Genomic DNA, 24984 nt, shown 5'->3' with positions numbered 1-24984 from the left:
GGTTCGGTTGGGACAATGGGATCAAGCATTATTCTATTCATAAACATTTCTGGCACGGACCTACTGAATTTCCCCTGTGGGGAGGAGATTTCATCGAAATCATAAAAATCGATACCTACTAAATGAGCATGGAGGTGAAGTCAAGTATTTAGGCACGTCCACCAAGGGTTTATCCACAATTGAGAATGTGGCATGAACTTGATGGCCTCTAGTTTGGCCTACTGTAGAAATTCAATCCAATTCCTTACATTTCTTTTTATAAACTGAGTGGATTTTCATGTAAATCACAACGCTTTTTACCCAATCGGAGGAGCATTGTGACAGTAAGGTTCTCCATTACTTTCAAGAAAAGGGATGTTTTATTAGTCATACTATCGAAGATTCACGAGCAAGCAATTGGATTTAGGTAAAAAGATTTTAATGACAATAGATATTACACGCAAGTCGAACCAGAAGTGTAATGACCGAATACCAAGTTAAAATCGCATGTGATGCCATAGGCAGAGAGGTTGGCAGACCTCTCTGCCGTGAGTGAGTCTGCCCTCCGGTTTATCCCATGAAATATCATATGCCGTTGGCTCTATCTCTGTTCCATACAAGATCTTCGGGATTATTTGTATTTATTAAATTTTATATAGCGCTTTAAGGCAAAGCGCTTTACATGAAACAGGAATACATCAGAAGCAAAATAGTACAATTCCTGAGAAAAAAAAAACAAGAACAATATGCAGAACAATTTGCCGAGATCATTAGAATTGAGCCGGAGTCTGGTATAGCAGGTGAGGAAGATGTAGAGAGCTGTCGGGAGGGAGATTGGAGAAGGTGGGATTTTAAGGAGGAGCGGAAAGATGAAAATGAGGAGATGGAGTGGATCGGGAGGGGGAGAGAATTCCAGTGGAGTGGGACAAGGAGCTGGCAGAAGCGGGAAGGGGCACAAGGCGTGGGTGGGATAGTGAGTAGGAATTGATCAGCAGAAGGGAGGGGGCAGGAGGGAGAGTAGAATGAGAGGATGGAGAAGAGATAGGGGGGGCAAGATGCAAAAGGGATTTGAAGACGAGGCAGAGGAACTTGAATTTGAGTTGGGAGTGAAAGGAGAGCCAACCAAGTGAGGAGAGTGAAGAGGAGATGGAGTTATGGGGGGAGAGAGAACAGAGAGTACAGATTGCAGAATGGTAGAGGGATTTAAGGGGGGCAAGATGTGAGTCTGGGAGGCCAAAGAGGAGAGCTGAATAGTAGAACAGGCAAGAAAAGATGAGGGAAGATATTAGGAGTTTGGTGGTGTGAAAGGTGAGGGAAGATTGGATTTTACAAACGTTTTAGAGATGGAAGCGACCAGCGCGGGAGGTAAGCGAGATATGGTGAGTAAAGGAGAGGTTTGAGTCGAAGTGGAGGCCGAGATTGCGTGTAGAGGCAGAGATGGGGAGTTGTGAAGGGGAAAGAGGATGGAAGGAGGAGGGCACGAGGGGAAGGAAGTGTGTTGTCAGGAAGGAATAAAACTTCGGTTTTGTCAGTATTTAAAGTGAGAAAGTGGGAGGACATCCAGGATTTGATAGCAGTGAGACAGGAAGAGAGTTTGAGGTGAATGTCGGGATTGAAGGAAGAGAAGGAGAGGAAGAGTTGGGTGTCATCGGTGTAGAAGTGGTGAGAGATACTAAAGGAAGAGATGATTGGGCTAGGAAGGAGGTGTAGAGCGAGAAGAGAAAAGGGCCAAGCACAGAACCTTGGGGGAAGTCGAAGTCGAGGGAGTGGGTTAGGGAGGTGTGGCGGCCCCAAGAGATGGCAAAGGAGCGATTGGATATGTAGGAAGAGAACCAGTTGAGGAAAGAGCCGTTGATGCCAAAGGAGGAAAGAATGTCTAGGTCTAAGGGGTGATCAACGGTGTAAAAGGCAGCTGAGAGCTCTAGGAGAAAGAGAACAGAAGAGTGTTTGGAGTAGTGAGCGGTGAGGAGGGAGTTAAAAACGGAGGTGAGAACAGTTTCAGTAGTGTTCGCGGCAAAACCCAGACTGAGTGTGGGGGAGAAGAGAGAGATTGGAAACAAATGCTGAGAGTTGGGAGTAGACAAGGCGTTCTAAGAGCTTAGAGAGGAAGGGTAGAAGAGAGATGGGGCGAAAGTTGCAAGCCAAGAGGGGCTTAGCGGAGGGATTATTCAGGATTGGGATGATAGTAGCGTGTTTGAAGGCCGGAGGAAAGGTAGAGGTAGTGAGACAGATGTTGAAGAAGGTGGTGAGGTAAGGTATGAGGAGGGGGTAGCGGGTAGATTGTGGGAATCAGAGGGGTGGGGAGAGGGTCAGAAGGGGAGGCAGTAGGGTGAGTTTTGGACAGGAGGAGGACAACATCAGAGTGAGAGACTGGGGTGAGGTTAGACATGAGGGAGGCTGGGGTAATGGGAGGTGGGGAAGGGGAGAGTTAAGAGGGGGAAATGTACAATGTTTTGGCGCAAGGTGAGTATCTTAGAGGAGAAGTCAGTGATGTCAGAGGGTGAAAGAGGAGAGGCAACGGAGTGGTCGGGGGTCAGAGGAGAGAGGAGGCAAGTCAAGGTTTGGAAGATTCGGCAGGGGTGGGAAGAATGAGAGTGGAGGAGGTTGGAGAAGTAGGAGTGTTTGGCTGTGCTGATGAAGGTGTCGCAGAGGGAATGGTAGGAGAAGTAGGAGTCTTGGTTGGCTGGTGAACAGTGTTTAAGCCAGCGTCTTTTAAGACTTCAGAGGAGGCGGCGCATGGACAGAAGGTGTGAAGAAAACCAGGGTTGGGCGGGTTTGCGGGAGGGGGCGCAAGGGAGTAACACGGTATAGTTGGTCGAGACTGGAGGAGAGGGAAGAGGATAGAGTGGATAAAGTGTCATTTGCAGAGAGAGAAGAAAAATGAGTGAGATGGGAAGTGAGGAGGCGCAGGTCTCATAGAAGTGAGAGGGGTTAAAGTTACGGCGGTCACGTTGGGAGAAGGGGATGGAGGAACAGGGGGAGGGAGAGAAGAGACGGGGGGAGTGAGGGAGAAGGAGAGTAGAGCATGGTTGGATAGATAGTTGAGTAGATTGGAAACTGAGTAGGGGTAGAAGGAAGAGACGGAGATGAGGTTGAGAGTGGAGCAGGAAGAGTGAGTAGATGAAGTAGGGAGGGGGAAGAAGGTAGGAATCGAGTATAGATAAGCGGGGGGAGGTTTGGTGGGTGGTGGAGAGATGGAGGTTGAAGTCGCCAAGTACAATTAGTGGTGTGGGACTGGGGGAGATGAGGTGGTCAGTGTCCTCATAGAAGGAAGCAAGGGGACCAGGTGGGCGGTAAATGATGAGAATGGAAATAGCATGGGGGAAGTGAAGGTTTTATACAAGTATTCAAAAGAGGGGAAGACGGAGAGAGGTGTGGGACAGGTGGTCGATAGGCACTTGGGGTGAAAGAGAAGACCGATGCTGGCTCCATGGCTAGAAGAGCGGAAGACGTGAGTAAAGGAAGAGGAGGAGGAAGTGAGTGAGGCAGGTACGGTTGAATTGAAGGGGGGATCCAATTTTCAGTGATGCATAGGAAATGTTTAACTGTAGAAACAGGCCAGAACAGCGGCAGTCTTGTTACAGAGAGATCTTGCATTCCATAGAGCAATGTCGATGCCACTGGAGGTTTCAACGATTGGGGGTAGATGGACGTTGGGTCAATCGGGGGTGGAGTGGAGAGGGAGGTTAAGTGTAGAGATGGTCATAATGATGAGGTAGAGGGTTTTGAGGAAAAACCAGGAAGTGGAGTGGGGGGTGGGCCTAGAAAGTGGAGGGAAGTGGTAGTTGGAGTTGTGCATGCCTGAAGGAGCAATAGGAGCAGGTAAATGCGTAGCGGGAGTGCTGGAGATTGATACTGGGTTGGCAGTGAGGTAACTTGGGCAGGAGAGAGAGAGTGAGCGTGATGAGGTGCTTCCAGTATGGTCACTGGAATGTGTCAGAGACGTTGATGGTAATGTGGGCAAGGGGGAGTGTGGAGAGAGTGAGGGAGAATTAGGATGCAGGGCCTAGTAGGACCAGACAGGAGACTGTTGAAGAGGTTCTAGAAGGAGATTGTTGCAGTAGTAGGTGCAAGGTCGCAGACCAGACAGGAGAGGTTGAAGAGGTGCTGGCAGAAGAGCTCAGCAGCAGTAGGCACACTGGTCGATGCATAGGAGGGTAGGCAGATAAACCTCAGGGAGAGAGTCATGAGTCGGGAAGAAAACGCTGCAGTTAGTCCTAACTGGTAATTGCTGAGGTGAGGATATCTGGGGGACTCCACGGGAGTGGGTGCAAGGACTCAGCACAACAGAGTAGTCCATTGAGAGCGGGCTGATAAGGAGTTGCCGGATTGTAGGGTCCGGTGGGAAGGGGTGAGCGTAGGTGCACAACAGAGATGGTGGCTAGATAAAGTCACACAAGTTCTCCAATTACTAACTGAGGTGTAATAACTGGCGATGTGTGGACACTGGGGTAAGACCACAAGGGTAGTAGTGGGTGAAGGGACATGGAGGTTACCTAGGAGGAGTGTGGGCGATGATAGTCTCACAAGTGCCCCAAGTTGCAAGCCCAAGTACAAAACAGGTACTGCGTGGTCACTGGGGTTAAAACCACAGTGGTGGTGGCGGTGAGAGGAGGGGCCTGCAGCTTTCCCAGGAGGTGCAGTCAGGAAAGCGTTGGGGCTCTATGCAGTGGGAGTGATGTTCGTACCTCAGCCGGTTGATGCTTGAAGACTTGGAGTATGGTGCTTTGATCAGTGGGCTGCTGTGAGGAGGGTCAGCTGAGGTAGTATGTAGCTGACAAGTCTGAAGTTATGCCCGGCGATCCGCACATGGAGACAGGGCGGGAGGTGCAGTCAGGAAAGCTTTAGGGCTCATCGCCGCAGGAGTTGTGTCTCAGCCTCAGCTGGTTGCAGCCCTCAGTCGCTGTTCAGCAGGGTGGCAGCTATGTTTGCCGTGGCGGGGAGGCCAAAACTTCCACGAATGCCCAGGCCAGTGCGCGGTTCAGGTTCGGGGAGGCAAGGGCTTGAGAAGTGCCAGCAGCAGTAGTTTGCCTTCAAGTGACGTGCTGTCAGGACTTGAGCGGGCTTGGTGGTGTGCTACATAAGCAGTGTAACACAGACGTGGTCCACCGCGTTAGATCCTGTGTAGGCGGGAGGCCATGTTGGCGCACATGTGGCTATAATCCGAAAGCTGCATTCAGGTAGAAACGGACTGCGGTTCTTGATGACATTTGGTCAAAAGGTGCCTAGAGTATTAATGAATTAATGAGCAGGAACGCAGTGATGGCTCGGGAAATCGTAATAGATATTGCTCTCAAGCCGTTTGAGTCAGCCTGAGAGGAGGTGACACGGGATTACCTTGCTGACGTAACATTTTATTAGAGTCTTGATTGAGATCTTACAGAACCTTACAAAAATTACGAGAGATTATGACTGCCGATATGCTCAACACTCTGGCATCAATGAAACCCCTTATCTTGCGCAGAAAATATTCTCCCTCCCAAAATTATACTCGAAAACTTAGATATTTTTGCACCATTGTTCACGAAAATGGTTAATGCCTCTTTCGAGATCAAATGTTACCCAAGAATATAAAAAAGGTGACCATCACCCCACTGGTCAAAAAGCCTAACCTAGACCAACGGGAGCCGAGGAATCTTAAGACCATAATAAATTGTAACTTCATACTAAAAATAATGGACAAAATTGCCACTGCACAATTGCAAGCATATGTTGAGACAAATGGTATACTACATCACCAGCAATCGGGCTTCCGTGCTACCCATAGCACCGAAACGGCGATGCTGGACCTGCAGACGAAAATGCTGAATATCATAGAAATGGGCAATACTGGTCTGCTTATCCTGCTAGACCTAAGTGCCGCCTTCGACCTACTAGACCATCAGCTACTACAAGAAGCACAAGAGAAAATCGGCAACTGCTCTAGGCAAGCCATAGGCTGGCTAACGTCATTCTTAGCAGACCGAATCTCTAGAGTACACTGGGGCGATAAATTCTCTTGAGTCCAACATTTTCTGTTGTGTCCCCCAAGGAGTATCTCCCCACTACTTTTCAGTCTATATCGAGGCCTCCTGTTTGAAGCCCTAGACAACATAAATGCTTTTTTTTACTAACTACGCTGACGACACGCAGCTGGTGGTGGAATTGAGTGGGGACCACACAAAAGACGACCAAATTGTGAAAGAATTTTATAATACCATTGAACAGTGGATGGATCATAACTGGATGTGTTTGAATGGGAAAAAAACTGAGGGGATGGTCTTTGGGTCCAATCAAGCCAGGGCCAAACTTCCATCCAGCTACAAGTCTTTCACAATAAGAGTCCCACATCCAAGTAGTGACTAGAGTCAAAACCCTGGGCATGACACTGGAGGACCTGAGCTTAGATGCTCAAGCCTCCTATGTCAGCAAAAATTGCTCCTACTACTTGCGATTACTAAAAGGCATCAGACCTGTACTCAACGAATCAAACTGTGCTACTATAGCCAGAGCGACCATACTTTCTAGACTGGACTATGGCAACGCCCTACTATTGGGTGCTATTAAACAATACCTGACAAAATATCAGCATATTCAGAATCATGCTGTGCGAATAATCGTGCATAAGAAAAAATCTGATCATATCAGTGAAGCAAGCAAGGAAGGAAGGAACTACATTGGCTAAGGGTTGAAGACTGTGTAATGTTAAAATCAATGACACTCACACACAAGTGCTTATATGGTAAAGGTCCGGCTTACCTTAAGTCCAAGATTGTGGGCTACATCCCAACCCGCTCCCTTAGATCTGAGGCCCAAGGGCTCATTACAACTAACCGCCACAGGAGAGCAAATGGTTTGGGCAGAGCCTTTCCAAACCAGTCTGCTCTCCAGCCTGAAAGTTGAATCCAATCTCCTCAGATGGCGAAAGCAATTGAAAACCTTCCTATTCAAATGAACTAAGCAACCCTGAATAGTACCGGCCTTCACATGTTCTTGGCATGCCAAGCGTCTTGGGCCCTGTTCTGTCCAGTCCATCTACTATATGTATGTAATTGTCTTCATGTGGTGCCCCGATGCCTGCAGGCTTTCGGCACCTTATAAACAAACAAACAATAAATAAATAATGTGCTCAATTTGGAATGCCTTTTGATCTAATTTGCTTTCAATGTTTTGAATCATCACCACCTTGTTATACTGTTTAGTTACATTAAATCCCAAATAGATAACCTCCCTCCTAGATTCAATGCAAATATTGTCGATAGACCATTTCACTTACTGGTTTCCTTCCTACCATTGCTGAAGGTAATTGACATTTATTTTGATTTATAATTAAATAGTTCATTTTTGAGTAATTGCTCAGTGCTGTAAGTAGCCTCTGAAGTCATATCGGTGAACCATCCAAAAGGGCCACGTCATTTGCATAGGATAACCAACTGATTCATTGTCCCCCAATTTTAGGACTGATCAGTACGCGCTCCCCAATGTTTCATCTAAATCAGCGAAGTAGAAGTTAAATAAAAAAAAATGTGTAAGTATGCAACCCTTTGGATGTGGGGAAATTATCAGTGCGGGAACCTTTCATGTCCAATCTGACTTCCACAGATGTGCTCTCATGTACATATTCAAGAATAGATAACGACAATGGTATCCCCAACTTCAATTTCAGGACAACCTGCTGAAAAGTGCATTGTTCCATCAACCCTGGCTTGCGGTGACCGTAGTCACAGATGCGTCCCTGATATGTTGGGGTGCACACCTGTCTGACCGGACTTTGATCGATTTCAGAGTCTCGGGATCCCATCAACTTGGTGGTGTTAAGAGTGATCAGGCTGGCCCTGGTCACTGTCCTCCCCTCTGTGGAGGTGGGAGCCCTTCCAGGAAGTTCTAGAGGAGATTTTCTACTGCTGGGGGACTCGAGTGGATCTCTTCGGAACTGGAAGCACGTGTTGTTCTGCTCCAGGAAATGCCCTTGCCAGGGAGCTCTGAGGAAGCATTGACTGTCAATTAGACATTTAACATCCTTTGTGTCCCCACTGATCTATGCCATTCTGCTGGTTCTCAGGAGATTACACCTGTTTGGGACCACATTGATTCCCGGAGTTGGTACCCAGAGTTTCTGAACCTGTGCATCTGCCCTCCCTGGTCCCTTATGAGAAGATTGGATCTGCTTTCCCAGTCTGAGGGGCAGGCCTTCCATCCCAACATCGGCAGCCTGATCTTGCGTGCTTGGCTACTGAGAGGCTGAGATACAAGGAGTGGGACTTGTGGGATGACATCCTGGATGTGCTCCCTTCAGCCCGAGCCTAGCCTCAAAGTAAATTTGGTTCCATGTGTTAATATCCCAGCAGAAATATCGCAATACAAGAACATGGCCATATTTTTGCGGCAATATTGATCCATGAACCCTGTGGGGGACACCCCTGCAACCCCTGCATTATTTTAAAATGTGCGGGGGACGCCCCTGCAACCCCTGCTCCCACAAATTATCCCCCCCAAAAATATTGCCTACGGCGATACAAACGGCCATATGTACGGCGATATTTTTGGTGGGGATATTTTGTAGGGATACCGTAAATGTATGCTTGTAGATGGTGTAAATTCTCGGCTTGGTGATGGGAGAGGAATCTGGACCCTATTTCATGTCCTCTATCACCTGTCTTGGATTTTCTGCTGTCTTTGGCTGGATCCGGCCTGTAGGTTGGCACTGTGAAGCAGTATCTGGCGGCCATCTCAGTATTTAAATGGTTCCCTGAGCAGGGCTCTTTCTTCACAATCACCACAGTTATGGAGTTGGTGCAATACACTTCCTCCACGCTAGTTCGTGGTCCTGGTGTGGCATTTAAAAATAGCGTTCATGTTTGTTATGGATGCTCAGTTTGAGCCCCTACATTCTTGTTTTATTAGACTACTTTTAGACTGATTTTTCTGGTTGCCATCGCTTCCACTGGATGGGTGCGAGAGCTCCAGGCAATGTCTATTAAACCTCCTTTATGAGGCCACCAGGGGGCGCAGGCAAGATGGCTGCCTGATCTGTGAGCTCCCTTGATGGACCCGGGAAAATCGCAGAGACCGAAGAAATAACGGAACGCCCGCAGCACTGAAGCAGAAAAACCGCTGTATGAGACTGCCGTGATCCTGGAGCCACCTTCCTGAAGCTTCAGGCTGCCCCCGTCGCAGAGTTCTTCATCGGAGTGCTTTCGCGCCCTCCCCTCCCCCATCGGGTCCTGAGGCATACGCGGGAGGAGGCCCTCTCGCCGCACTGCCCTCGGCGTGAGTGAAGCGACCTACGCGGCTTGGCGCCCATTCCGACCAGCCGTCCCTCTTCCGACGCGAGTGCCCAGCGGGGGGAGTCGCGGCCCCCCCCCTCCAAGACATCGGGCTGCGGGACACGTGGAGCTTCCGCGGCCGGGGGGCCCCCCCGGGAGCCACTCCGGCCCCCTCCGCACCTGCACTATCAGAGCGACTGGAGATTCCGGGCCGTCGCGGGAGCGCGCCTGGCCCCTCCTCACAGTGAAGCACTGCAGTCCCAGGGACACGCTGTGCGCCGGCGGAGCACCGCAGAGCATCTCGTCTCCTGGACCTCACAACCACCACTGTCACAGACGCCCTTCAAGGCCTGGGCCCACGCGGGAATGCGCCCGGGGGCCCCCTCCGACTCACCAGCAGGAGCCGCCCAGCGGTGCCCCAACACCCCTGTGACAACTCCAGTGTGTGGGAGAAGACCCTGGTGGGCCCACAGCTGGCCCTCAACGCGGGCGAGACGCATTCCCCCCCACAGGGCAGCCGATCCTCTCTGGGTTGGCCGGGGGACTGCAGTTGGGACACTACAGAGACTGGGGGAGCCCCAGAGCTCCATTTCTGGGGGAGAGTTCAGTGGACCGTGGGAAAGCCCCTGCATAGCCAAACTGCCAGTACTGGAACACCACCTGGGAACCTGCTCCTAGGGGACCTAGGAGTAAACCAGAGCAGGGGTGGCGGAGTCCGCCCTAAGGGACAGATTGATCCTCCAACAAGTCCAAACAAGTTCAGGTCCCTGCAGGCCGGATCAGACTTCAAGTCTGGCGGGAGTGAGACTGGAGGTGAATTTTTGATCAAGAGTAAGACCACTGAGGCCAACGAACGATCACGGGGACGTTAAAGGGGGAAGCAACCCATGAGCTGGAAGGAAACCTTGGCGAAATACCAATTCTCAGCGGAGAGCCCAGCGATGGAGGCTGGATCCCCCCCCCCCCCACCTAAGCCCCTGACATGAACGTTATGCAAAACAATATCCAAACAATCCTCGAGGAAATTAGAGGAATGATAACTGACATGGGGGCTAAACTGGCAGACCTCCCTTCTAAAGTCTCTACCCTTGAGGACAGAATAGAGGGGGTTGAGAACAATCAGGTATCCACCGCCATCCTGGAAACACAAATGGACGTAAGATTCAAGGAACTACAGCAACGAGAGGAGGAACTCCGTCGCAAGGTGGATGACATGGAAAATCGGGAACGGAGGACTAATCTCAGGATTTTCGGTCTAGCAGAGCCCGAGGGGGAGACCCCGCGGGCCTAGAGGCAAAGGTTCAAGACATCATTAGGATCGTCCTGGATTCCGATTCGGGAGAGTCCGTCCTAATTGACAGAGTACACCGAGCTGGGGGAGGCGGAAGGGGTCCACGCTCGGTCCTTGCCAAATTTCACTACTACAGGGACAAAGTGCGGATACTCGAGAGGGCAAGGACCTTGAGAGACATACAATACGAGAATTCCAGGGTGGCGATTTACCAGGACCTGTCCGCCCTCGCGTTGCAGATGAGGGAAAAAATGCTCAGCAATCACCAGGTGGCTACAGGAGATGGGGGTGGGGGGTCCGATATCGCTGGGGCCTCCCGTTCTACCTGGAATTTGAATGGCAAGGGGAGCGACACCGCCTCATCACCGAGGAGGATATCCAGAGAGCCGCAGATGAACTGGTGGGAGACTCTCCTGGCCCCTCTAGGGACAGGAATGAGACTGGCGGAGACTCTGTCCGGCTCCCCGGTGTCCCCCCTCGAGGCAGGGGAAACATAAGGTGAAGGGCACACGGAAGTTCCAGAAAACGAGGCACCCGCCGGCCGATCAGGGGGACCCCGTTTGATCCCACCAGGAGGGTCACAGGGTTGTCTGCATAAATGCATTGGCTAACACGGTCGATGGGGGTCTCCTCAGTTCCGAGGGAACCACACACTATCTGTTGAAGTCGCCAGGGTTGGCGGAATGTCTACTACATTGGCATACTTTGCTGTTTGGGCCCGGTTTGGGGGGGGGGAGAATCAAGGGGTGAGAAGAGATGTGGGGGATCCTTGAGCATGCGGGGTCTTCTCGATGGTCCTAAGTGCCGGCAAATGCTGAGTGTTGTCTTTTGGTCAATGCCACTGTTGGCAAGGTTTATGTTTAACTGATGTATTTGAACAATGGAAGCACCTCTATGCGGGAGTCGACAGCTCACCGTCCTTTCGTGGGGGTGGCGGGTCGGGGGCCTCTGAGGTTGGTGTCTGCTCCCCGGCACCTGCTCTGAGTCAAAGCGAGACACAGGTGACACCCCATGAGCGGCACGGGGGGGAGGATAGCTGAGTGGGTCCCCACATGGGGATCATAATCCCAACCAAGTTCAGGAAGGATATTCTTAATACTAAAGTTGAAGGGTTTGTTCCGTATCATCTAATCTCCCGGGGTCTGGGTAGCAGCCCTGGTGGTTCGTTAACCAACCCTGATGCTTGTCGGGCAAGGGAGATGAACGCCTTACACAATGGGTAAGGGAGATGGGGTAGAGGGAAGGGAAGGGGTGGGGGAGGGGTATAGGATACGGGGACACCACACCATGGCAAGGGGACTCAATCCAATTGATGAAGCGGGGGGAACTCACTGAAACTCCACAGGGCAAAGACAGCGACGATCATGGCTGAGGGAAGGATTGGTACGCTCAACGTCAAGGGACTAAACTCACAAAACAAGAGGTCTCTTACAAGTAACATGTTTCGTAAACAGAAGCTGCTTATCCTCTTCTTGCAGGAAACACACTATAGGAGGGGGGCTGAATCTGAGATAAAGGGGAAGGATATTGGTAGGAACTTCTGGGCCTCACACAAGTCTTCCAAGAAGGAGGGGGTGGGTATTCTCCTGGGTAAATCATTCCATCTCACCGATGTAGAGACGAAAAGGGGCTTTGGGGGTAGATTTCTGGGGATCAAGGGCCTGTCCCAGGGCAAGAGGGTTACGTTAGCCACCTTGTACGCACCAAATACTGGCCAAATCAAATTTCTCCACAAAATCCTTAAAGTCATGGATAATTGGGCGGAGGGAGCCATGATCCTGGGTGGGGGGACTTCAACCTTCTTATTTCAGACCCACACCTTGATTGGTGGTCGGTCAAAGGGGTCGTGCCAAAAGCCCCTACCAGGGACAATCTAGCATTGAGGGACCTCTTCCAGGAACATTACTGGGTTGATGTTTGGCGGAAATGTAATCCTGCCCCGGGGGATTATTCATTCTTCTCCCCTCCCCCTCAAACATACACCAGAATTGACTTAATATTGATCTCAGAAGAAGGAGGGGGGGAGGTTGGAAACCCTATGGTCGAATCGGTGACCTGGTCAGATCATGAACTCCTTGTCATGGAGTGGCGACTACAGGACACCTCAAACATATAGATGGCGCTGTAACGATACCCTCCTGAGAGATCAGGTCTTTAAAGAGTTCCTAAAGAAAGAGATGGAAAACTACTTCACGATAAATGACACTGGGGAAATCCCAATGGCCACCTTCAGGGCCTCCTAATTGCTGAGGGTTCGGCCAAAAAACGAGAGAGAGCACTAATAGAGTCCAAACTCTGTGAAGACCTGCGGGCCTTGAGGGCCCAGCTCACGAAAGGTAACACAGACCGCGAAAACCTCCTGAGTGAAATGAGGGACAAGAGGCAAGCCCTGCATATGATCCTAATTGGGGAGGTGGTCAAAAAAATGAGATACACGAAACAGAGATACTACGAAAAGGGAGATGGGGTCGGTACCCTCTTGGCACACATGTTGAGGGGAAACAGAGCGGGTAGGAGAATAGAGAAGATCAGAGATGATACTGTTAATACCCAAACAAAAACAGGGCCTATAGCTGAAGCCTTTGCGAACTTCTATAAGGCACTCTACACCAAACAGGAAGGCGAATCTGTGGATAGTATAAAAAGCTACCCAAAGGACCACCCCCTCCCAAGACTCACAGATCTAGAGAGGGAAACACTGGAAAAAGAGATAACCGGGGAAGAGGAGGAAGAGGCCATTAAGAAACTGAAGGTAGGCAAAACCCTGGGGGGTGATGGCTACACGGCTGATTTCTACAAACAGTACCAATCAGTGTTGATACAGCTGCTCACCAAACTCTTTAATCACATTAAATCTTCAGACACTATCCCGCCGACATTCCTGCAGGCCATAATCACGGTGATCCCTAAGCCCGGTAAGGACCCAGTGGAGTGCGGCTCATACGCACTAAATACGGACGCAAAGATCTTCACTAGGATCCTTGCAACCCGCTTAGAAAAATATCTTCCTCGATTGATCCACCCAGATCAAGTCGGTTTTGTGATGCATAGACAGGGGGCCGATAGCATGCGCAAAACCCTACACATATTAAGTTCAAAGGAAGCTAGGGTGAAGGGCGCACTTCTTCTGTCCCTAGACGCAGAAAAGGCGTTTGATAGGGTAAGCTGGACCTTCATGGAAAATGCCCTATCATCTCTAGGTATGGGACCCAAATGGCTAGGTTGGATGAGAGCCCTTTACTCACACCTCTCAGCAAAAATCACAGTGAACGGATGTGAATTCGAAGCCATACCATTGGAAAGGGGCACACGACAGGGGTGTCCACTCTCCCCCCTTATATACGCCCTAGTAATGGAGCCTTGGGCCATAGCTATCAGGGGAAACGACAAAATCCAGGGCGTTAATATGGGTAAAGCCAACTGTAAAATAACCCTCTTCACGGACGATGTCCTGCTCTATCTCTACCCCTCCCAATCAGTTCCCGAGGTACTAGATAGCTTAGAACAATATGGGGCCCTCACAGGTTACAAGATAAACCTAGATAAATCGGTGGCGTTTCCAGTGGGCCAACTTAACGACAAAGAGAAACAATATATTGAGGGCCTCCCGTTCTGTAGGCAACCTGAGGGATTCTGCCACCTGGGGATCCAAATACCTTCGGACCTGACTGACCTTTTCAATGCAAACTACCCTCCCCCCTCTGGTTGGCGGTTAAGCGAGATCTGGAACGCTGGACGAAATCTGGTCTCTCATGGATGGCGCGCCTTAACTCCATCAAGATGGTCATCCTCACCAAATTGTTATACTTATTCTGAATGCTGCCGACTCAGATACCGAAGCCATTCCTCCTAGAGATCTAGCGTACTCTCCTACACTACCTTTGGGCTGGAAAATCCCACAGAATTGCATACGACATTCTGATAAGGCCCAAAGACGAGGGCAGAGTCAACTTCCCTGACCTGGACACGTACTATAAAGCCTCCCAGTTGCGAGTCTTAGTAGATCACTTGACAACGGGCCCTAAGAAACAGTGGGTAGAGCTGGACAATCTGCTCTTTTCCCCGGTCACGCTAGATGAATGGCTCTGGGTCCCGAACGTTAGGATTCCAAAAAGGGTATTGAGACACCCAGTCCTAGGGGTGATATGGACTATATGGAAGGAAGGGGGCTATCTTAGGTGGCTCACAACATGGCCTTTGCCCCTGAGTTGCATCTGGGCTCCCCCACTCTGGGAGGGTAACAATGAGCCACTGGCCTTCCAGCAGTGGTATGAGGCAGGTCTTTGTAGAGCCGGTCAGCTCTGGACGGATGGGGTGTTCATATCCTTGGGGGATCTGAAGGATGCCCTCGACCTTCCCAATCTCTCCCCCTTTCGATACCTACAACTAAAGGATGCCCTTATCAAAGGTAGATGGGGAGACGCTCTCAGGAGGGAGCTAACAGACTTCGAGAAATGTATTATTACACACAAGGGGACGAAGGGGGTCATATCACGGCTCTACGGCTTTTTGTTGTTCTCCACCCCGCGAGACCCCCCCCCATCCTCCCAGACACAATGGGAGAAGGATCTAGGCACTCCCATAACGGAGAAAAGATGGTCCAAGATATGTAGACAGGCCAGCCGCTCCACAGCCGCCCCCCAATACCGTCACCAGGCTCTAAAGCTGATCCATAGATGGCACTACCCCCCGCAAAGAATAGCCAGAATGAGAGCGGGTTATGATCCTCATTGTTGGAAATGCCACACAGAAATGGGGGACTATGTACACATGTGGTGGAAATGTCATGCTGCACAAACCTATTGGAGAGAAGTCCTCTCTTGGATAAGAGGTGGATGGAATGAAAAGGACCCTATCCCCCTGGCTAATACTGTTCGGCATTGAAGTTGAGGGGGGTCCAAAGGTGAAACACGACCACATGCTACACGTCATGCTAGTGGCGGCTAGATGTTGTTGGGCCCAAAAATGGAAGTCACCTTGAGCTCCGGGGGAGGGGGAATGGATTTCTAAAGTACGGGCGATTTATGATATGGAATTCTTGACCCACTTGATAGATGAATCCAAGTCCAATAGCGAAGGCCTGTGGCTTCCATTCTTCGACAGATATGGGAGAACGGCCTGATAGACTATAACGAGCCCTGGACAGTCTTTTAGATCTGGACACTGTGCTCTAGACACCTCCGCTACGCCCAATAGGGCCCTGTTAAAATGTGGGACATTCCTCCTTCAGCCTGGCCCTGGCGGCTTGAGCTACCCCCCGCCCCCAAAGGGGGGCCACCTTGTACTTGAGGGTTTGATCTTTGTGAAGTGACATGCTGACCCCTGCTGATATCGCTATTTAATGTATCATGGTGTGGGAGAGGTTGGGCGGGTGGTAAACGATGGGAGGGGGGATGAAGTTGTGAACATTAATCTTTTGTTTTTCTTTCTCAAATGATGTAGCACTGTTTTATTCATGACGTGACTATAAAAACTTGATAAAACCAAATTTTCAAAAAAAAACTCCTTTATGGTTTTCTCCAAAGAGAAGGTGATTTTGAGAGTGAGACCCTACTTCCTCTCGAAGGTGCTCTCTGACTTCCATCTCTCTCAAAAATTCCACCTTCCTATGTTTTTTCTTCTGCCCAATCCTTCCAAGGCAGAGAAACCCTCAAATACTATGAGTGTGGGCCCTCAAATACTACGTCTCTCGGACGAAGGACATCAGGAATGGTGACAAGATTTTGTGGGTTATGCTGGTGCTGGCAAGGCTTTGACTAAACGGACCCTGCTGAGGTGAATCATTCTCTGCATCTCGGAATACTCTGAGGGTAAGGATGTGCCTCATCATTTCAAATCTCATTCTACCGGAGGACTGGCTGCCTCCTCTGCACTGCAGAGTGGGGTCCTTGTGCTATGTAGGTTTATCCTAGATGAAGAATCTGTGGGAGGAAGGAAACCATTAGAAGAACAAATTACTTAACTCTCTGTAATGTTCTTTCTGATGGATGTTCCTCCCACGGATTCCTCATCGCTGTCCCAACCTGACCCTCTTTGCGTATAGCCAGTACACCATTGGTTCCGTGGTCCCTCAGCATCTAAGTGCTAGGGAAAAGGGTGTAACTGAAGTCAAGGGGCACTGCGCCTCGATCCACAGGAGCACTTGCGTCCTGTCCTTCGCGGGGCATGTAGAAACATGAGGACGAGCCAATGCATATCTGTGCTACAGCCCTTGTTTGCGAAATGTTTCCGAAGATCTGCGCTGCAGCTAGGATATATATCGGAGATGAGGAAACCGTGAGAGGAACATCCATCAGAAAGAACATTACTGAGAGTTAAGTAATTTTCTCTTATTTTACTATGCAGAGTGCCCTTACCTTTCACCCCCTCATGAATGAATACCCTGTTAGTATGGAGGAAAGGAAACTATGGCATACGCGGGCCAGAAATATTTGCCAGCGAAATGTAGTAGATTATTGCACCTACACTTCCCTTTGCTGGTGTTGAGACACACTGGCCAATTTCGCCACTTTCATCAAAATTCATCTTTGCCTTTCTTTTTGGTTGGGGCATGCACATTTTTCAGCCAATTCAGATGCAAAAGCATTTCTTGAACCTCAAACTGCGTGAAATTCCTGGGCCTGTAGCAAAAAAATGTAAAATGTTTTGCAAAAAACTGGTTTTGCTCCACGGGCAAAATGGCAGTGTGTGGGGATTTTACCCAGAGTTCAGCCATTTCGCCTACCCCCTACTATGGAGTAGGAGTACAGGCGTAACCAATGTGACAAGTACTTTGCACTGGGTAACCTTTTATTAAGTTAAGTTATGCAAACACAGAACATGTAGAAGTGTACTAAGTCTTCACGGCTTAATTATCACATTTTATAAGCAAACCATGTCTGTCTAAATCATGGTGCAATGTTTGATTGCACCGTCCCTTTGCCAGCAAAGACCTCCTGTCAGATTTCCACCATGGAATACCTTTGCTTTGGGAATTGAGGCTGAAGGTAGGAGTCATTTGTTGAAGCAGAGAAGCTGCTGCTAACACCCATACACCATCTTTCTGTTTCCACAGGTCATGAGCAAGTTGTGGGATGAAGCTGTTCTCTTTCGCGTTGGGATGATGGTGGAGGAGTTTCGTAGTGAAACCGAAAAACCAAAGATCTTCTATGACATCCTTTCCTGAGAGATCTGTCGGCGGGAGATTTTTACGATCAAATGCCTTTTTTTTGTCATATTGGATTTGTCCCTAATGGTATTAGTCGGAGGTATGCAGACAGTGATGTACCCACCGTTTCATTGATGGTTTCGTCCTGGTTGCTTCAGTAACATGGGAAACGTAGTGGATGTTAACAAAAAAATTAGAAATCATAATTATTTTAATATTTGTGATGTCAAAGAAGCAATACTGAGTTGGTTCAAATGCGTGCGATTGAAATGTTCCTAAATAAATATATTTTTAAGTAAAGATGAACATTGGACCAGGACGGGCCTACGTTTTGGTGACCGTTTCATAACTTGCAAGTTTTGTGGTAAATGAGAAGTGCTTTACTGCAGCGAAACCAACCAATACCACAATGTAAGAGACTTTCCAAAAGCATACCATGAATACCTGCGTTGATAAAATAACCTGGTTTGTGTTATAAAAAAAAGTAGTATATTACTAAATTCTAAAGATAATGATCACTTTTGGAATTTGCCTTTAAACTTCATCAATGAGAGCGAACAAATCATGTGCCTTTTCATTCAATTTAATTAGGAGTCGACAAGTTACAATTAAATGGAGGTCAGTAGGTCAAGCTTCACTGGAGGTCAACCAATTGTAGTTTAATGGAGGTCAATATGGTAGAGTTAATTTTGGAAATAATAATAATAATAATAAATCTAAATCTAACCCATGATGGAGTATTGTGTAAGGTAATGTCTGCTATTTTATTGTAATTCTACAAACATATTGAGTCATGTTATGTTGTGCTGCCACGAACATACCAATCTTGACAGATGATGATCATGGTGTCCTGCGGAAAAAGGGTTTCCTCCTTCACTGTTCCCCTCGTTCTTTGCCTTCACTAACAGTATCCCACCACCTAACTCTACTCTTGCCTTATGTGATTCAAAGTAATGCCTCATTTAAATTGAGAAGCACATGAAAGTTGTTTGTGCAGTTATTCATATTTGCAAGGACCCTAGATTGTTAAACAATGACATACACATCCCTATTTCTCTCATATGTATATTTGCGCACACGTTTTCTCTCTCCTTCACTCGTTCTCACTCTGCAGTTCAGGAGGTATTGCTCCATTAAATGACAAACTCTGCATTATCACTTGCCCATCTAATGGACACTTTCGTACACTATACCTCATTACCATCGAAAGATGGAAGTTGGGTGTAATGGGCAAGTAATGGGGAGGAATCTGTGCCCTGAGATAGTGACAAAAATGCAACTCGGTCAGATCTAGTTTTATCGTTATTTCAATGAATAATAGACTTCAGTTCTTCGATGTGAGGCATTTGGGGGTGGGTAAGCAAATACTGTAATAAAAAAATGTGTTTTGTATTCTGACTTGAAAATGATGTATGTGTTCTCTTACATAGAAACTTCATGTACATGAGGAGAGTGTCATTGGAATGATGTACACCTGTTTTTAGAAGTTTGCACTAATAATCTTGTGCCTCTTACCAATAAAAACATTTTTCCAAAGTACGTACTTATTTTTTCCATTTACAGATCGATGGTCATGCTATTGGCATAGTAGCTCTAAAGAACTGTGTAGATAGACAGTGACAACTAGAAAGCATGATCGAGGCTGAAACATATTTGAGTCTGGCCCTTCCATGAGTAAGCAGGGCACACTGTCATTCGTATATATGGAAGGTAAATATAATAGTGTAATCAACAATCTTTCTCCAGCAAAGCCGCGTTGCTGAATTTGCCAAGATATCTGTGCCAAACAGATTATGAATTTTCCTTTGGTTGGGTTCTTGCCAAGACCTTTCTCTTTATGGCTAAGTCAAGGGAATCATGTCTTTGTCCTTCAGGCAGTGGAAGGCCTCATACTCATTGCAGTTTACATTTGTTTTCATTACTGTTGCCTACTAGAGGGCTGTAAGAGAATTGCTTGGCTTTACTAGTAGATCATTGGATTTTGAACAAGCGGGTGGAATGCAGTTGTGTGTGCAGGACCTCACCACTGATGGGTAATTCCCAACTATCAAGACCAGCTACTTTTACGCTATCCAATATTTATATTGTGCGCATCACTATCTTAGTGGTCGTACGACACTTGAACCTTCCCTTAGAGATGGCGTATTGTGACCTTGCCAAGGTGTCACAAGACCTTAGTCTATGTATAGTAGAGATACGGGTCGGGGTGAGGAAATATGAAAAGGGCTTAACTAATAGACACACCAATTTAGTAGGATCAAAACAAGTGAGATGATGGGGCAGGTAAGTAGCGTTATTAGAGATGCATGTTTCCTAATTGGGCTTCGTTATCGAAAAGCATGAGAGAAAATGTAAGGCATGCAACACTCATTTTAAAGCAGATGCTTTACTAAGGTGGCAATATTTAGACCAGACAATACCTGCTACTAGATGTAGTTGGTGTGTGGTGTGATGATCCTTCATATAGCATCAGTTCTTCCCAGGAGGGAGTCCCTTTGCATGAGGATAGGGTGGTGAGGCCACTAACCGATAGTCCCCCTAGGGGTGGTAACATGCGGGAGGACCTTGCGGGAGGAATTCACCTCCTGGGGACAAGGACGTGTCTCTGGAACAAGACAAGGCCATGTAGCATCCCAACCCCATAGGGTTATAACATTTCTCCAGCATGGGGTCTGGCATGGATTCACATGCTCATGAATATTCCCCGTCGTCAGGCTGGGAATCCTCGATAAAGAAAAAATCAGTATCGGTTTCGTTTCTGATCTGTCTTTCTTAGTAGTAACCAATCACTGATCTCTGGGTCATACTGCTCCCAGCCAGTGACTGCCCTCTCCCTAAGACCCGCCTCTGGCAGCCATCTTCAGATTTTTACTGCACGCTCAAGTGTTGGGAGTCCTCGTGCTTAGCTCTCGAGTTTTTTTGCTGCGTTTTCACGCTTTTTCAGGAGATTTTCTAATTTTTTCAGTTTAATCGAGCCTCGAGCTCCACCGCTTCTACTTCCGACAACGGGGACCCGCTTCAGAATTCTTCTACGCCCCTCAAGGGTGAAGTTTTCATCGAGTTTACACCTCTTGGAGGATTCCGGAAGATCTGCGGCCTACTTCAACGGACATGGCCCAGGACAAGGCCCAGGACAAGGCGAGCTCGAAGCCCGGATCCAAGCTGTTCAGGTGCTGCCCTGGATGCGGATTGCAAAACGTTTTCAAGGAGGACGAGCATTCGCAATGTCTCTACTGCCTTCATGAGGAACGTGGAGAAGAACTGTGCGTTCTGCAAGAACCTTTCGGAACGGACCAAAAAAGATCGTCGTTCCCGCCTCGCCGCCTGGCTGGAGAAGGGCACAGCAGGTGAGAAGGCGAAGAAAAAGTCTGAGCGGGCTTCAAAGTCCTGTGAGGGCGCCCCGACGACGGGGGCCCAACAGAAGGCCAAGCACCGCAAGTCCACGTGCACTGGGAGCGCCGAAAGGTCGGGCTCTTCGGTTGCCAGGCAGGGCGCTACTTCCACGGCACGTTCGACCACGAGCCAGCACTCTGGTTCGGGGAAGAGGAAGTCCGACATCCCGGGTAAGCCGCTGGAGCGGACCCGGTCGATCTCGAAGGGGGAGCGAGGCGTTGACCCTACCCCCACGGCGAAGGCCCAGGACGCACCTAAGGTGGTGAGGGATTTGATCCAGCTGTCAAAGGCCTCTATCGAAGTGGTCGCTGCGACCCTGGCGAAGCCGGCTGAGACTACACCAGTGGAAACGGCCTCTGGGCCTAGAGTATCCCTGTCACGAGTGGGAACTGCACCAGGATCAAGTGGATCGGCTCTTCCAACGATGGGGCAAACCCCAGATCGACCTGTTCGCGACGGCGACGAACTCCAAGTGCCAGAGGTTCGCCAGCAGGTTCCCACAGCTGAGGAGCATGGGCGATGCTTTCTCATTCCCCTGGGACGGCCTCTTTCTATACGCGTTCCCTCCGTTGCTGCTCCGCCTCATCAACCAGCTCAAGAATTCCAGGTGCAGGATGATCCTCGTTGCACCGGCATGGCCGAGGCAGATCTGGCACATGCGAACCCTCCCGCCTACCCCTCTGCGGCTCTTCACTTGGTCATACTGCCACTTGGCGTGCTACCAAATCTGAGGATGGCTGCCGGAGGCGGGTCTTAGGGAGAGGGCAGTCATTGGCTGGGGGCAGTATGACCCAGAGATCAGTGATTGGTTACTACTAAGAAAGACAGATCAGAAACGAAACTGATACTGATTTTTTCTTTACCGAGTATTCCCAGCCTGACGGGGAATATTCATGAGCATGTGAATCCATGCCAGACACATGCTGAAGAACAACAGTTACAGGTAAGTAACTTGTTCCTACCCAAGCCTTCCGCACATGTGGTGAAATCAGAGAATATTTGCTACTTTAGCGGGTTAAACATTCTCCCGATGACAGATACTTGGACGAAGAAGAACTCAAGAACTCTACCGCAAAGCACAAGGACTATTCAATCAGCGGTTGTCAGTTGGGCTTACGCTGCGCCAGGGAAAACCTGGCTATTTAAACTAAACGGCGAGAGAGGACAAGGAGTAGCATCTGGAAGGAGCAGTCTGCAAGCTGGGAAGCCGACTAGGAGCCTGCAAGGTTGAAACTGGGCTTCATGAACCTAAAGAAAAGTTGTGCACTACAGAAGAGAGGAAGTGCCGCGGGACGCCCAGAAAGCGTCTTGCTAGTCGGCAGGAGGCCGGACCAGTTGGAGTAGAGAAAAGCGATTGGGCAGCGAAGTCAAACTGGCCCAAAGAAAGTGAAGGAGAAGAAATATCAAAGCACGGTCCAAGGCAGAACATGTGACCTGTTCGCCAGGAAGCTGGTAACAGGAACAGTGTACAGTCCGGGAGGGAGCCGGGGAAACCGTGAGAAAGTACAAGCAGACCTTTTTGTGAGAATTACCAGGACAGCTTCACAAACTGGTTGAGTTGAAGAATTCGAGAGGGCTCTGGGAGTCTACATCGTCCCAGTGAGTGCAAGTTAAAGAACACTGGAAATGGAAAGTAGAAAGAACCCTTGGAGGGAACCGAGTAAATTAATTAGAAAGTAGAGGATAAAATAACCTGGAAAAAAGCGATAGAAGCGTGAACTGTCAGATAGGAGAAGGGAGACCTTCTCCTAAGACTTTGATGACTCTGGAAATGAGAAGACACATTTTGTTTTGAACTTTAAAAACCTCCAGAACTTGAGAGACCTATACCCAGGAGAAGGGAGTCATTCTCCTGGGTTGTGAAGAGACTCTTACTTAGTAGTTCTGTGTTTTAGTGGTAGGGATAGGAATGGAGATTGAAATGGACGGAACGTTTAATTTGAACTACAACGACTTCCTGACTGGCCTGAGCTTTAGTTGCTTGAGGTAGGTAAACCCCCTCTAGCTAGGGATATGTAGAAGCAAAGATCCAAGCAACATGAGTTAGACAGATGGTTTATTGCTTATAAAGAAGACTGGGTAGTAGAGACCCCCAACCATCTCCACAGTGTAACATCAACTGACTGGTTAGTCAAGCAATAACATTCTATAAGCAATGCTCCAGAATTTACATGTCGTAGCATCATGTCATAGCATCACTCACCAGAGTTCCACTCAGCACAATAATAGAAGACTATGCTAAGACATCACCATAACACCCCCTCTCCCTTATCGAAATAAAAAAACTATATAAAGATATTTTTTAAATGATATTCACAAAAAAAAATTAAAAACTTGAAAGATAATATATATGCATTTCATCTCCTCACCTTGGCTATTCTTGATAGATTCCACACCTGTCCACTTTCCAATTCAACAGCACCCTCAAACTTGAGCAACCCTAACTGGATCCGAATACAGAGGATCACCTTTCTTTGCGATAACAGCTTTTCTGATTCTGACCAGATCACCAACTTCAACAACCGTCCTCCTTCTTGGAAACTTCTCTTTAATTTTCTTGACCCGTTTTCTTTTTCGCTCATCCATTCTTCTTTTTACTTCATCCACCACCTTATCAGTTTCTCTCGCCCGACCTAACCAAGCTAGCGACAATAAAGTGTTGCCCCTCCGGCCTCTCATTAACTCAAATGGACTAACCCCTGTTTCAGTATTAGGAGCCAGCCGCAAAGCATACATTCGGTCCTTTACCGCAACCTTCCTGTCCAAACCACATGCACTTGCCCCCCTAATACCTTCCATTATACAGCAGTTAACCCTCTCAATCATACCATTGGCTTGAAGGTAATATAGTGCCGTCTTTTTATGTTTAATACCACACTTGTACATGTACTCCTGAAAGATACCCCCAGTGAACTGCGGACCATTATCTGTCAACATGCTCCTAGGTAACCCTTCCCTCTCAAATATTTCTTCCAAGAATGCCACTATAGACTGTCCTGTGACATCACTCATTATTTTGAACTCCATCCATCGTGAGAACATATCCACCAAAACCAGCACAAATATACCACGACCACTACCCATATCTATCGGGCCTAAGACATCCATGGCCAGATACTGCCAGACACCCTTTGGACTTTCGACTCCTCAACGGCTGCACCCCCGCAGATATGTTTTTCCCAGACTTTTCACAATCTACACATCCACCAACTGCCTTCTCAACTTCACGGTCTAAACCCGGCCAACAATAATCAGCCTTAATTATTTCTTTGGTTTTTATATGTCCCAATATGACCCTGATGCGCAATGGCATAAAGACTTCTCCTTAGACAAGCAGGGGCCACAAGCCTGTCCCACCGATATATCAAACCGTCCTTCACCGACAGTTTGAATCTCACCTCCCACAAAGCCCTTTCTTCACCGGATAATAACCTCTTCTCGGGCCACACCTCTCAAATGAAATGTATTATGCACTTCCACATTTCATCTGATGTCAATGCTCTAACCCACTCTTCTTTGTGAATTACACCTTCCACGGTTGCAAACACCATATTCTCGAATTCTACAGACGGCCTTCCATCATCCTCATCTTCAACTCTTATTCTCAACGCATGATCTGCCTGCACATTGTTTTTACCCGCCACGACCTCAATACTGAACTTGTGGCATTGTAATCTGGTCACCCAACAAGCAACTCTTCTAGAGACTTTGTCCAGACCTTTTACTTTCAAAAATGGCTTTCAATGGCTTATGATCTGTTCTCAATACAAAATCCTGACCCCACCCAAAGTTTTTTAGTTTTTCTATCCCCCAATGACACGCCAATGCCTCTTTTTCTAACAGAGTAATTTAGTTCGGGACCCCTCAACATTCGGGAAGCTTGCAACACCACCGATTCTGCTCCATCAATTCCAATTTGCGACATCACC

The 24984-nt window shown here is 48.4% G+C and overlaps 1 protein-coding gene across 1 annotated transcript in view; it reads left to right on the top strand.

Moving 5' to 3' along the window:
* Positions 1 to 19201, top strand: part of LOC138525759 (uncharacterized) — an 815930-nt gene extending 796729 nt beyond the window's left edge. Inside the window, exon 20 of the mRNA XM_069635930.1 lies at positions 17570 to 19201. Within this exon, the coding sequence (XP_069492031.1) occupies positions 17570 to 17680 (111 nt within the window). The 3' untranslated portion in view covers positions 17681 to 19201. The remainder of the gene's footprint in view (positions 1 to 17569) is intronic.
* The last annotated feature ends 5783 nt before the right edge of the window (positions 19202 to 24984 follow it).

This window comes from Ambystoma mexicanum, chromosome 7p (assembly GCF_040938575.1).
Source record: "Ambystoma mexicanum isolate Mex_15411 chromosome 7p, UKY_AmexF1_1, whole genome shotgun sequence".
Lineage (NCBI taxonomy): Eukaryota > Metazoa > Chordata > Amphibia > Caudata > Ambystomatidae > Ambystoma > Ambystoma mexicanum.
Note: the sequence above shows the minus strand (reverse complement) of the source record. Positions and strands in the feature narration are given on the sequence as shown.